This window comes from Anthonomus grandis, chromosome 3 (assembly GCF_022605725.1).
Source record: "Anthonomus grandis grandis chromosome 3, icAntGran1.3, whole genome shotgun sequence".
Taxonomy (NCBI): Eukaryota; Metazoa; Arthropoda; class Insecta; order Coleoptera; family Curculionidae; genus Anthonomus; species Anthonomus grandis.
In genome coordinates, this window is record NC_065548.1 from 57091 (window position 1) to 71617 (window position 14527).

At 32.6% G+C, this 14527-nt stretch overlaps 2 protein-coding genes across 2 annotated transcripts; both read right to left on the bottom strand.

Moving 5' to 3' along the window:
- Positions 1-159: 159 nt before the first annotated feature.
- LOC126733799 (PHAF1 protein CG7083) lies at positions 160-12098 on the bottom strand. Its single transcript, XM_050437208.1, has 7 exons — positions 11899-12098; positions 5650-5732; positions 5460-5587; positions 5195-5408; positions 4762-5136; positions 4300-4697; positions 160-366 (listed from the first exon to the last, which is right to left on the bottom strand). Exons 1-6 carry the CDS (start codon positions 11960-11962, stop codon positions 4338-4340), a joined length of 1224 nt encoding a protein of 407 aa, XP_050293165.1. The 5' UTR covers positions 11963-12098; the 3' UTR covers positions 160-366; positions 4300-4337.
- A 130-nt stretch (positions 12099-12228) lies between these two features.
- On the bottom strand, positions 12229-13783 carry LOC126733800 (zinc finger protein 32-like). Its single transcript, XM_050437209.1, has 6 exons — positions 13357-13783; positions 13214-13296; positions 13024-13158; positions 12783-12964; positions 12557-12727; positions 12229-12506 (listed from the first exon to the last, which is right to left on the bottom strand). Exons 1-6 carry the CDS (start codon positions 13712-13714, stop codon positions 12281-12283), a joined length of 1155 nt encoding a protein of 384 aa, XP_050293166.1. The 5' UTR covers positions 13715-13783; the 3' UTR covers positions 12229-12280.
- Between the last annotated feature and the right edge of the window lie 744 nt (positions 13784-14527).

Genomic DNA, 14527 nt, shown 5'->3' on the forward strand with positions numbered 1-14527 from the left:
TAATTTAATACTTAATAAACACACAGACATAATATTTTTCACGTAATCCGAAAATAAAATGAACACAGTTCTTAGAACGAACACACCCCAAGGCAAACGCCTTTTTAGGGTGTAAATCAGCATTGCATACGTTAAACCTAAACAAACATACTTTAAGCGCATTTTTTTATGACTTTTATTATGGTTTTGTTGTATTTTTTTTAAGACTTTTTTTTTTAAATTAGTGGTGAGGTTACAACAAATTACCTCCCTCTTGTCCATTATTATACATACATTGAATAATCATGAAGAGTTTTCCAGTAATTATTGACGAGCTGATATTTTAGAGAGGATTAATAAGCGAGTTCGTCCCTAGGTTGCCAGTACCTGCAAAAAAAGAATATATATTTATTAGGCATCATACTGTGACTATGCATATTTCTTATACTTTTAAAAATAATAATCTTTAACAAAATGAGGCCACAGATTGAACTATGATTGAAAAGTGTTCTTAGAAATGGTCGACTTTAATATTTTGTATATGAAAGAGTACGTGTCGATAAAAATGTTAATTTGCAGGAACTTCATTTTTAAAGTTTGACTATTCGTGGTATTAGATTCTTAATTAGCACATATGTTGTTTTTACGTTTTTAAGTAAAATTATGATGTTTTCAATTAAAACATTCAACTTTTTTTTTTGTTTAAATTTATAATTAGGCTTGAAAAAATTTAATTAGAATCGACTGCCTGCACTTAACACATTTGTTGTGCTACATTAAGGGTAACAGGGATGAAGTAACTACCAGTTTAATTCTAAAATAAAAGTTTTTAATATTACTTTATTACTTACTAGCTAAGTAACATAATTATTGTTTAATTAAAAATGACTTAAGATTAGTCATCAGATTTTGTTTCAATTAGTTTAGCAGAATTAGCTGTTTGCGGAATTCCATTTATAAAAGAAGCATAATCGTCCGGTATTATTTTACGTTATAATTTTACGAAATTAAATCAGATTTCTTTTTTTTGAGACGCTGGAAGTCTAGAACTATACAGGGTGATTCAAAAGTAAGCGGCATCCTTTCAGGGGCGTAATCCTTGTATGAAAATAAGGCAAAAAGTTCATATTAATATGGGTTCGAAATTGCTTCCTAAGGGAGCTACGCCCCTTTGAATAGGACCCCTTGAAGACAATTTTTCTCTATAACTTTAAAACCCTTTAGAATTAATTTTTGAAAATTGGTGTACTGCATAAACATTTCGTTGTGAATAAGATTCTAAATTCAAATTTTTTAAATTTTATTCAGCTGCGTCACATGCGGGGGTTGGTAAGGGTAAAAACATCCCTTTTTCTTTTACTCTTTAGGTTATTGTGATTTTGTTTGAAAATTATAAAATTTTAGAGTCTTATACGTAAAAAAGGTACTCTTAGTTCAATTCGATAGAGCGTACCATTTACGAGAAAAGCGACTTTGAAAATGTTCTGATTGCGTATGTTTATTGATGAAAATTAATTCGCATTACGATCGACAAAAAAGACACTTTTTACTCACATTTTATTTAACAATTTATAGAAAGTGTTCAAAATTATTACCATTCGTGTCACGCAAGCTCTTAATCTTTTTATTAGATTATGGTGCACACGTGGTAGAATTCTTGGATTGTTTTTAATTGTCTGAAATCCTTCCTCTATTCTTTGCCTGAGAACATCAATATTGGGTATAGGGCGGGAATAAACTAGTTGTTTTAGGTGTCCCCATAAATAAAAATCAAGGGGGTTTAGGTCAGGAGACCGTGGTGGCCATGGCACTGGACCCCCACGACCTATCCAGCGGTTTTGATAGGCATTATTTCAATGTTCTCTAGAGAGAATGCTAAAATGTGGGGGAGCACCATTTTTTATGTTTTTTTATGAACTGACATGAAACAAAATTTTCCATTTTAGACCCTTTAGAAGATCGCATCGTTGATTGAATATTTGGGAAGATACGCAATCCTGTGTTAAAAAGTGTACCCAGTCGACTATCGGATTGCCGTTCAGTTTCGTGCACCGTGTGATGCTGCCGCGAAGCGTCAAATCTAGGAACGATTTATCTTAGCTGCGTGGACTTGGCTTTTGGCTTCTTTGAGTCAGGTTTTCAACGACGCTGGAATCTCCGGTCACGCGGCCGTGTTGGATATTTTTTTAAGATATGGGATGATGCTGCCAACTATGTTTTTATTATTTTTTTTGAACATACAGCAGGGTGTCATTTATGTGGTGGTCAAGTGATAAGTGATATACTTAAGGGTGGAGGCATATTGATTTCTTAAAAGTTAAATTTTAAAAACAAATAATTACTTATTAAAATATGTTTTTGAGACAAAAATTAATACAAAAATATATATAAAAAGCTATTTTTACAAAATTACCAACAAAGTTTAATACAAGTTATAATTCCAACAAACATTATGTTTCCTCCATTTTGTGTTCAAGAGGGTCAAGTTTTTAAATAAAAAGCCCGTTGCACTTAATTAACTAAAAACTAATATACAAAAAATATGTGGAACAAATTTTAAGATATAAGTAGGTTTCACGTAAATATTATAAAGAATAATTGAAATAATTCATAAGACTTAATACCGATGGTAATATAACTTCTTGATCAATAATTTTTTGTAAAAAGTAACCCATTTTGTCATGTGATTCAATATCTGAAAAATTGTGCAGCGTAGTGAGATCTGTAAAGTATGGGGTTGTGAGTGAGGATGTTAATAGAAATAGAAAATAGGCCACATTTTAAGTTTTAAGCGACACAGGAAAATTCTCAATTACCAGTAGTTACAACTATACTTAAAACTATAAAAAGATACCTAGTAACAAAAAAAAACATTTTGTTTAAAGACCCCGCATCACGGTTATCAGGACGTCAATAGAGGTGGTATAATTAGAGGAAAGTTAAGCAATATAGTGTCCTTTTATAATAAAATCTAAATACTTCCTAAATTTTGCAAAAAACTGAAATTTGGCAAAATCATTGTCAATTGTCAATTTTTGAAATTGTATTTGTGTTTTGTTTTTTTAGCTTGTAGGATGCTTGTACACAAGATTATTCTTACGTAATATAGCACATTTTCTTTCTTTCTTTCTTTCTTTTACTATAACCAGTTTCTCAATAACTTTAAAGGCTTTTTAGGCTTTATTTTTATCTTTTTCATGAATGAATTTCATCATGAAAACAATTATTGAAAATACTTAAAACACTAAAGACCATAAACATAATATATTGATTTAAAATTTTCTTAAAGTAAAAAAAAGAAAAAGAGAAAATGGCTCTCATAGACATGAAGACACAATATCTTTAAGAGTTCGGATTGATTTTTGTAGATAAAATAGATAATTTTCTGTGAGGTTTATAATTAGATTTTTTTAAAGATTTTGAGATTCCCATTTTAGGTTGTTATAAATCAAAGTCTTAATTAATAAATGCAAACATTTATCAATATGCTGTGGACATAGGTTTGGTTTATTTATATTTATTTTATCTAGTAATATTTTATTAATTGACTTGCATATATTATTAGGTATTTACTTTTAGAGTATAATAAAGTTCATTAAAGGATTTTATTGTGTTTTGACATAAATTTGAAAAATTCTCTGATGGGTTTATCAGAGAAGATACATTATTTGATTTAGCAAAGCTTTTATTAATTAAAAATATTTCTATCTTAAAAAACTGAGAACATTGTTTTTACATTTTCTTACATTATTGCACCCACGATACGCACACTGATTAATTTTGCCTAAAGGAGCCATTGTCTCACAAACTAAACACATTTACATATATCTATCTATTTGTGATTATGATATCCAACAAAATTTTTAACAACTACCAAATTTCAATACGGCAAACACGAACCTGTGCAAAAACTCTCCCACACGACTCAGGGATGATCGGCCGATTACTAATGAGAAGCGACGGACGAAATTATTTTCGCGCATACTGGAGAGAATCGCCATCTATTTTTCACGCATATTTGCGGTCACGCTTTAGCCCATAAGGTTGCGTATCTTCCCAAATATTCAATCAACGATCGCATGTTGGGCTTTCCGAACTTTTTTTTAATTAACTTTTTTTACTGATTTAAAGACTTTACGTGGCACCAAACGGACGTTCGTCTAACGATAACAGAGAAAATAAATATAAAAAGTACCAAAACTATAAAAAATAAAAGGATACATTTCAAAGATAAATAAACAATCAGGATTTTGTTGTTTTTGCTCTTTAAATACTTAAAAGGCCCAAAAGTACTACATGCAAATTTAATAAAATTGAAACCTGTTCGCTAGAATGAGGTAAGTGGCGGAGAGCCTCTGTCACGCCTGTTTCGAACCCTGTTTCGCGCCGTCTCCGTAGATGCTCAACGAGGCGATGTAGTGGTTCGGCATAATTTCGAAAATGATGTCCTGGTACCCGTAGCACAGGGTGCTCCCGAAAGGATTCGTGGTGTTGGTCGAACTCGCTCGATTTAGCACCACCGGCCGTTCGCTCGGTGTCAATTTCTTACAAACGTCGTTCCAATTCGAGTAGGCGTCGATTACGGTTTGACCATTCGCCTCCATTAATGGCAACTCGAATTCGCATCTCATGTACATGTTGAAGTTGTAGTGTCCCGGATAATTCGTGTGCAACACGAACTTTTTGGCCAGATGAGATCGGGCGTCGAATAGAACGTCCTAAAAAATCGTTGATCGATGATCGACGTGCAAAAATGATCATCAAATCAGGTCATCAACTCACCAAACCCAAGGTAAAGTAATTAAAGAAATAATCGCTCCTATTGGTGGTCACTCTTCGATGCGCGTTGGGCGCATGTATCCTCATCTTATCCTCGCTTTTATAGAAAACTTTACAGGGAGCCCCTATCGCCGAAGAGATGTCTTGAGCGGATTGCCCCAACAGGATCCGTCGTTCCAAATGTAAAATGGTCGAGTCGATGACTCGATTATTGGTGCCGGCCAACAAGTTTAATTTCAACCCTTTGGTAAACGACTCGCCCCGGATTATTTCCGCTTTCTGCAAATACAACTGTCCATGGTAACAGGACAGAGGCATCTCAGGAGCTAACGCTTGATCTACGCTGCCTCCGGAATAAATTGCCAACCTGGCTACCACCTTAAAGTTCACTTATTAAGTTTAACATTATACAACACTGCGGCAAGTGACAACTTACTGGACTATTTCCGGGAGGAAATTGCAACGAAGCCAAGTTATGCGTGCTCCCCTTTTGATACTTGGAATCTACAGGAAAATAAAAACTTAAACCTCTAAAGTTTAACGTAAACACTTTTTTCTCCGAGTCATATTCTCCTGGGTGTGTGGCTCCAAAAGAATGCTCAATTTGCTCTATCGAAGGCAGTAATTCGGGAGAATTAAATGATAAGCCACTGAAACTATCTATATAAAAATTACATTCAAACTACAATTCATAAACTTACCAATATTTCAATTTAACTAGTTTCATATTATAAATAAGAATAATCTTTAATCTTTGAGTTACGGGATCGAAAAATAACCTGATGCCATCTTGAGGTAAATTAATTACCAAATCTATTTCTAGTGGTTTCTACAAATATAAGTACGTAATTAGGCTAGATTTATAAAGGATTTATAAACTATAAGACTTACATTATCATTATATAAGACTTGAACTCCTTTAATAACACCAATTTGCGCTTGTATAATCGCTACTGCTTGAGAAAAATGCATTCCTAAAACATGTTTCAATTATTTTCTTTAATGAACTTTGATAATACTACCACATGGCAATACTACAAGTTTATTTTTTTAATTAATTGCAAGGATCAAGATACTCTGACAATCTACCACATTTACAATTTACTAGAAACTGTGCGAAAATGTTGCCTGATCACTATTAAAAATATAATTTTTTATAATGTCTAAGTGTAAAATATGCACCTATATGCGGCATTAGTTATAACTTATAATTGTTATTTTTAATACTTTTTTATTTCCTTTAACCCAGGTGGTAGAATATCATATACATTTTTGGTGTAAGATAAACAAAAAAATGTTGGGTTAATGCCTTTCAAATTATTTAGTGTGCTTAAGTTACCTCTAGCTCTTTCCCTCATATTATCATTAATTTGACTTTTAATAATATCATGGCTGTGAATGTATGAACAAAATGATGTTATAAATAGAGTTCCTATGTTAGTGGTCTGTTTGGTAAATAAATGTTCTGTAGGGCAATGTTTTGGCTTATTTTTATAGCTATAGTTTTTAAAATACACTTATCTTTTTAAATCCTTATTAGCCAATTCAATAATGTTATTTGTAAATGCTAGTTTATGGTCTACTATGACACTCAAGCTTTTCTCATGCTTACAGTCATGTAATTGTGCACCATTAATACTGCAAGTATGATAATACATTTTTATTAAGAGTTAAAGAAACCTAACAATACATTTTTTCATTAAAATTAAAATGGTTTAAATTACACAAGATTACAACTCTTTTTAAACTATATCAATCATCTATTGAACTTATTTCCATGTAAATTTTTAAGGATAAGGTCTTTAAATTACCTACAGAACCTTAATGTACCACTTTGTGGCCTAAGTAATGTAATTAAAATATTTTTTTATCAAAAGCCTTCTCTATATCAGGATAAACTGCATCAACCCATCATCTTTTCTTAAAATCATTACATATATATTGGCAATGTTGGTTTTCAATAAAGAACCATGTTGATATTGAGATATACTATACTTCATTATACAGGGTGTTTCAGAACTATGGGATCAAACTTCTAGGGGTTATTAGGAGGAACAGTAGAAAACATTTGAGTATGTATTGGTTGGAAAATTAGTGTGAACAGGCAGACAATATTGTTTTTTGTTTTTCAACTTTTATAATTTTTGTCTCTATTAATTTCTTCTTGATAATATTTTTTTTGAGATGCTATCATTTATTTAATTGATTTTCTTATTCCTTATATTCAAGTTCAACATTATAGTTTTTTATTAATTTGTCTCTGAGGTTCAATTGAAGCTATTAATTGGCTGACTGCATTAATGGATCTATCTTACTTGGAGATATCCTGATTTACTGAAAAAGGCTGTTGCTCCCGATTTTAAGCAGGGTGAAGATATTGGAAAATTATGGAAAAACTACTAAGAAAAAGAATGATTAAATTCCTAGAAACAAAAGGAGTTTTAAAGGAATCTCAATTTGGTTTTTTGTTAGTTGGGCAAAAACACAAATGATACCATTTTCCACATGCTGGAAAAACTTTGCCTGGGACTTAATAATGGTGAGAGTGCTTGGTCTCAGGTTTCTGTGCTTGATCTGCTCTTATTCCATGAACAGTGCATGTTATTTGCTAATGACACTACACTTCTTTGGAATGGCACAGATTCATATGCCCTCAGCATTGTGATAAACCAGGACTTGGCAAATGTTAAAACATGATGTGATGTTGATTGTTTGTCTTTTAATGTCTCAAAGACAAATATCTTAAATTTCATGTGTAGTTTAGATAATGTGCATTTGAGTCCACAGTATGTTAATGTCACAACTTGTAAAAAATTTGTAGGGTTGTTTTATTGATAATAAAGTAAAGTTTGATAAACACAATGAGAAGCTTGTCACTAAATTGGCATCTGGTTGTTTTGGGATTAAAACAATTAGGTGCAAGCTAAATAATTGTATTGCTAGAAAAGCTTTCTTTCCCTTAATTGATTCTCACCTAGTTTATGGGGTTTGCTTCTGGGGCAACTCATCTCTGTCTTTATTACAGTTCAATATCTGTGTGGGTCTAATTTAAGGGATTCATGTAGGCCTTATTTTATGAAGGAAAATATATTGACCCTCTCTTCAATATGTTTTAGATTAATGATTGATTGTCTCAATGTGTTGTTTTCAAAAAGAAAAATATATATTTATGTATTTTTTTTTGATGCTTTAGGGTCAATTGGGGTAAATGTAAACTGGGGTAATTGTAGACACATCTGAAATAAGAAACACAACGACATTTATGTTTCAAATTTAACGCGAAGCTCACTATTCGAGTCGTGCCGACGTCGGGCGAACTCGGTTTCCCTTGAATCTTTACTCCTGTTTGTGATCTTCTTGCATTAGTTGGCTGATGCAATTTGATGTGTTTGGTGGTTTTATGTTGAAAGAAGTTTTCGAATGCAAATCATCGAGGTAAGTTAGATATTTCATTTGGACATTGTTTGTTATACTATTGTATAACGTCTATTTTACGCCTAAATGTCTGTCAAGAAATTTTATAATCACTAAAATAATTCAGTATTTACATTTCCCCCTAATAAATTTGTTCTTGGGGGAAATGTATACACACTTTTGGGGTAATTGTAAACATAATAAAATTAGTGTCTCGCCGATAATTTATGTAAAATGAGTAATTTCTTTGTCTTGCTGCAGTGTAAATATGCCTCGTACTTATGTAAGGAAAAAAGAAGCACCTTCTTATACAACTGAAGATGTTGCGAATGCCGTTGCAGATGTCCAAAATAAAAATAAAACGTATCGTCAAGCAGAAACGTTCTATGGTGTTCCCAGATCAGTTATTTACCAAAGGATAGGAGGAAGAAAGACTCCATTAAATTTGCGAAAGGGTGGACGTTCCCAAGTTTTATCCTCAGATATCGAAAATGAAATAGTGAAATGTTTATTAGCACGTACTGCGATGGGTCTACCATGTGACAAAGCAGAACTTAGACAACTGGTTGGAGAGTATGTTAATGCAAAAGATTGAAGAACACCATTTAAAAATGGAGTACCGGGAGAAGACTGGTACTACTCATTCATGAGAAGACATACAGATTCCGGCTTCTTAAGAAACCGGAACATTTGCAAAAACTGCGGAAGGATGCTAGAAAACCTGAGATTGTCTACCATTTTTTTGATGACCTGAAAAGGCCCTGTCCCGGATATCTGGAGGCTCTGGAAGAGAGTCGACGACAGTCTTAGGATGTGTTTCTGCCGATGGAAAAGCACTTCCACCGCTCATCGTATTCAAGGGAGCTGGAGTTCAGGCTCGTTGGACTTCCAATAGCGCCTATCCAGGAACTCTATATATGCAGCCTCCACTAATGGATGGATGGAGGAGCCGCAATTTTTCCAGTGGTTTACGACAGGGTTTATACCTCACATTAAAGATTTACGAACTTCCCAAAACCTTCTAGATCAAGCAGCTCTACTGTTGTATGATGGTCACAGCAGTCATATGAGCGTCAGAATTATTGAAGAGGCAATGCACAACAATATTATTTTGACAAAGTTTCGAAGCCATCTTACGGATAAGCTTCAGCCTTTGGACAAGTGTGTCTTCGGACCCTTAAAGGTGAACTGAAATAAACAATTGGTGAAGTTTGGTAAGGAACAAATGGGACGAGGGTGTGGACGGCTAACTAAGGAAAAAGTTACCGAATTACTTGGCATTACTTGGCAAGAGTCTATGATTTCTAGCAATATTATATCTGGATTTAAAAATACTGGCGTATACCCAGTTGATCGAATTCCATTCGAGTTCCCACAAAATGAATTTACACCAGAAGACTTGGCCAAATACGAAGCTGCCCTCAAAGCTCCGAAATCTGTAACATCCGATGCTATTATTATCCAACCAGTATCCTCTAAATAAACTGTTGTTGCAATTTCTGAACCAAACCCATTTCTAACCACGGTCGACGATCAAATGCCTTCAACTTCATCATGTTGTAGTCAACATCATTCAGTGTCATCAAATGAAAGCCGACAGCAGCCTTCTACATCCTCAACTGACTACCAAAAATTATTAGTGGCATCTACCCATAGTCCACAACCATCGACGTCATCGTCTATCAGTAAATCGACAGAAATTACCAACAATTTCTTGCCACTCAGCCGCCGTGAAGATATTGTTGGTGAGAAAAACAAGTTTAGTCATACCGAGATTAAAGCAACAAAGATATGGAGAGGTATTAACAACCAACCAAGTCTTGGAAAGACTAAGAGAAGCAGAAGAGAAGAAGAAAAATAAAGGAAAAAAAAGGCTAATCTGAAAACGGACAACAAAAAGTTAGAGCCGAAATTGAAAAAAATGAGAAGTGAACCAGTTGCAGAGTCGGAAAGTTCTGATGGAGAAATAACTCTATCTAGGTGATACTGATGATGAAATAGATTGGGCAGAACCGGAAAAACCATATAGATAAAGAGCTTAAAACAGTCGAGAGTTAAGACTTGTCCACAGGGAATTTTATTCTTGTGCAGTTCAAAGGTGGAAAAAGAAAGACTACTCTTCTTAAATATGTGTGTTTAATTGAAGCTGTGGATAAAAAATTAACGGAAATCAAAGTGACTGGTCTTAAATCCTGGCATGCATCAAAAATGCTTTTCTACATTGTTAAAACTGATGTCAGTTATATAACCTTGAATTAAATCATTGGTGTGCTTTCCGATCCTGGCATTCAAATGAAGGGAGAGAGAATACTATACAACTTTCCAGCAATAGTTCCTGTTTATGAGCAAAACTATTTTTTTAATACCTATAATATTATTATAATGACATACTTAGAATAAATTTCTTTTATTAGCGTTCTAAAAAATAGTTTAGTTTTAGTTAAAATAAACAGAACTGTTGGAAAATATTTACTTTTATCTTGATTTTTCATTTATATTGCAAGCAAAACCTTTAAGGTCACATTATTTTGGGGTAAATGTAAACACGACTTATATCAAAAAATATTTTGCTACACAGCGACTTTATATAGTTCGTTTATATTTGTCCCAGGTTTTTTTCTGGTAGAGTAAATGTGTCAAGAGATGCTTGTTTACAATTACCCCTAAAGAGTAGGGGTAAATGTAAACGGACAAGCATGTTGAATATATTTTTTTTTATCTTAATGGGACTTGTAATTACAGAAAACCACTAGTAATTATCAAAGAAGATACTATGAGCTATCTGACTGCTAATTTACATATATAAAATAATGCATTATGTCCCCAAAAATCGTTTAGCAAGTCAAAACATTAAATATCGTCCACAATTACCCCAATTGACCCTACTTCAGGACGAATTCAGGACACTGATGGTCGAAAACAGGTAAAAAGTGATGTTTTTATGTATTTCGATTAAATAAAATTTTCAGTAAATAAATCGAAACCAATATATTAACTTATTATTAAATGAGAATCCAAAGTATTCTATTTAAAAAGATTCATTAGAAAAGAAAAAAAAATGTGCAAATGATAGCTTCTCAAAATTGAAAAATCCGTTAAATGGTCGAAAACCGGCGCAGGCACCCTACCTTTTTTTTTAATGCTTTATTTGATTTGATTCATTATTCTGTTTGTAGTCCAGTTTTTAATCTCTGTATATTTTTTGTATATAGGTAGTCTGGTTATTTTCTGAAGCTTTTATGTGCCTATTATAGAAATTCATAAAAACTTTCATTGCCATGTCAGGGTCAGAAGTAATTTTGATGATTGACCAGTCTTGCTTAGCTAACAGTGCTTTAAAATTTTTTATGTTTGTCAGTTTAATAAGACAATAGATACCTAATAACAATAAGTGTGACTCACTTATTGAATACACACTATATAAATGATTTTAAGAACAATAAAACTTGTTGCTTTATATTTTTTTAAATGTTTTTGTCATCTGATTAAATAATTCTAATATAAAGGGAAACAGCAAGTGTTGAATATATAATATACAAACAAAATTGCGTCTTTGCCAAAGGTCAAAGACACCATAAATCAAGTCCTGACAAAAAATTAAGTAACATCGAAAATAAATATTTAAAAAATATTATTGTTTTAATACGAAATAGTAAATAAATACCGCGCATTTTGATAATAATAGGTATAGAGATTAAAAAAAGCCATCAAGTCAGAGGTACCCACCTAGAATAAACTCCCATTGTTCACACCCTAAGGAACGTTCTGGCACCACTTCTAACGTTAACATTTTCCCCTTCGAAGCAAATTCTCACTTTTGCAACACTCGTCCGCCGAAATCACTCAATTTCCTAAGAGTAAATCAAGAAAATACAACAAGAACCTTTGTCTCAAATCGACTGTGTCGCCATTTTAAATTGAAAACTGTCAGTGTAGAAACAGCTGATTGTCAAGTCAACGCGCGTCATAGAACATCACAACTTGTGTCACGTACAGATAAGGACGAAAATTCCGTATCACGACGTATCGATCGGTTCGGAAATCAAAACAACATAATCAATCTTAACATTAAACAATTTTAATCATTATTGTACATTTATTTATTTATTTATTCAGTTCTGTTATGTGTCCGTATATGCCTGATCAGATGGGCTTTTTGTGAGAATCTCTTGTTACAAAATTCACATAAAAACGGTTTTTCCCCAGTATGCACCAGCATGTGTTGTTGCAATTGTCCTTTTGTCGAAAATCTCTTGCCGCAATACTCGCAATGGAAATCTTTTTGTCCCGTGTGGGTTCTTATGTGGGTGTTTAAATTACTTGAACTAGCAAACCTGTATCATCAAGTTTAAATAAATTATATAAATCATTAACTAAGTACTACCTTTTTGGACAATAAGTGCATGCATAAGGTCTTTCAGATGTGTGTATGGCAATGGTATGTTTTGTTAATTGTTGAGCTGTAGCAAAGGCCTTATTACATGCGATACAAACATGGTTTTTTTCTCCTGTATGGGTTTTCATGTGGGTATGTAAATGGCCACCATTTACAAATCTGAATATTTGAAGAATTTAATATTAATTAAAGAGTTTTTTTTCCAATTGCTTACTTTTTTGGACATAAATGACAAATATAAGGTCTCTCTCCAGTATGTATCCTGGTGTGATGCTCGAAACTTGGTTTGTTTTTAAAAACTTTTCCACATGTTTCACATTTATATGTTTGGGATGATTTTTTGCGTTTTTTACCTGGTGTTAGAACAGGAATTGGTTCTCTATTTAAATCCTCTAACTAAAAAGGAAATACATTTTTTGAAATTGATATACTTATCATAGAGAACTAAATCTGACTTTAATAGTGCTCTGACTTCCTTGGATTAAAGTTTCTGGTAAAACATACTCTGTTACATTTTTTATTACACCATTATCATTAAGGGCAGGCTCTAATTGAATTTCAACCATATTTTCATCTGAATTATTATAGTTCTAAAAAAAAATTATAATATAAACATACTGAATTAAAAACAAAAGAAAATTTTACCAGAGAGGATCCAAAAATACTATGTTCTGAATCAACAATTTTTGATTCAGTTTCTCTATTTTCATCATTTTTTCCCTGAAAGTCTAAAATTATTAACAATTAAGCTTATAATTAATTTTCTCATTAAATTTTATTTAATTTACCTGAATATGGTGGAGGAGGAGGAGGAGGAATGCAAGCTGGAGGTGGTGTCGGTTGTCTAATGTTAAGATTATTTGATATGCAACAACGTCTCAATTTTTGATCAGAGGATTCACATTGCGTTTTAAACTGAAAGGCTATATTCAATCGAGAAATGCACCTTTGACAAATGCACGGGGGCAAACCGTCACCTTTTTGTACCTCTACGGTGGCACAGGCCATAATTAGAATAGAAAAATGGGGCGCTTTCACTGGATCGAAAATGGCCGTTAATTTGCCACTTTTTTCCAAGCAGATTCGACAAATGTTATTAATGTTCGTGCTCAAATAATAACTCAATAAGTCGTTGGTTTGTTGCATTGTTTTGATCGTCGTTCGTCGATCTGATTGTTTAGCCACAAATTCCTTTTTATTTCACTAATGAAAATAAATGTGAAGTTAGGAATGGGACGGAAAGATATTAGGCTTAAAGGGGGGTTTACACGATGCCAGTGACTTGAACAAGTTACGAAAATCCAGCACTGGATTTTAGTACTTGCTTTGTGTAAACATATATTTCAATACTAAATTCCAGTACTGATTTTAGTAACGATTCCAGTACAGTGAATAGAAAGCATTTCTATTTACTGGAGCAAGTGGTTACCCCCACTCCCACTATCCTCTTAACTAAACCTGTGTAGACACGATGATTCCAGCGTTCGATTTTAGTAAATAAATCAGTACGTAGTTTTAGTAATTGTTTTAAAGTGTAGGGTTTTTTTTTTGAAACAATTTATTTAACCACAATAATACAATGTAGAACGAGTTTTAACAATTTCTCCAATCAGTGTTTGAAAACACTGGCCCCGAGAATAACAAAACAGTAATTAATTATCTATAGTAAACAAATGTTGCAATGTTGCAATGTATAATTTTTTATACATAAATTATTTACATTTTTTAAATCTTTTAATTTTTTAACAAAAAATCTATAGTTATTTATATCTTTTATACAATGAGGTAAACTATTAAATGTTTTAATTGCTTCTGTAATTGGATTTCTTAAACCTATGTTAGTTCTTGTAGAAACTTGATAAACATTATTTAGTGATCTTGTTTGATGATTATGTACATTATGGTAAAACATAATATTTATGTTACTTTTTTGTCTGTTGTTTATAATTTTATATACAA

What these genes read in the sequence shown, in the direction of transcription:
- LOC126733799 (XM_050437208.1), bottom strand. Translation starts at nt 11,962, where the DNA reads ATGTTAACGTTAGAAGTGGTGCCAGAACGTTCCTTAGGGTGTGAACAA. An exon ending in CTAGTTAAATTGAAATATTG is followed by an intron (nt 5,409 to 5,459) that starts GTAAGTTTATGA and finishes AGATAGTTTCAG; the next exon opens with TGGCTTATCATTTAATTCTC. An exon ending in TTCCTCCCGGAAATAGTCCA is followed by an intron (nt 5,137 to 5,194) that starts GTAAGTTGTCAC and finishes GTGAACTTTAAG; the next exon opens with GTGGTAGCCAGGTTGGCAAT.
- LOC126733800 (XM_050437209.1), bottom strand. Translation starts at nt 13,714, where the DNA reads ATGCAACAAACCAACGACTTATTGAGTTATTATTTGAGCACGAACATT. An exon ending in GAAGTCAGAGCACTATTAAA is followed by an intron (nt 12,965 to 13,023) that starts GTCAGATTTAGT and finishes TTTCCTTTTTAG; the next exon opens with TTAGAGGATTTAAATAGAGA. An exon ending in TGTCATTTATGTCCAAAAAA is followed by an intron (nt 12,728 to 12,782) that starts GTAAGCAATTGG and finishes TCAAATATTCAG; the next exon opens with ATTTGTAAATGGTGGCCATT.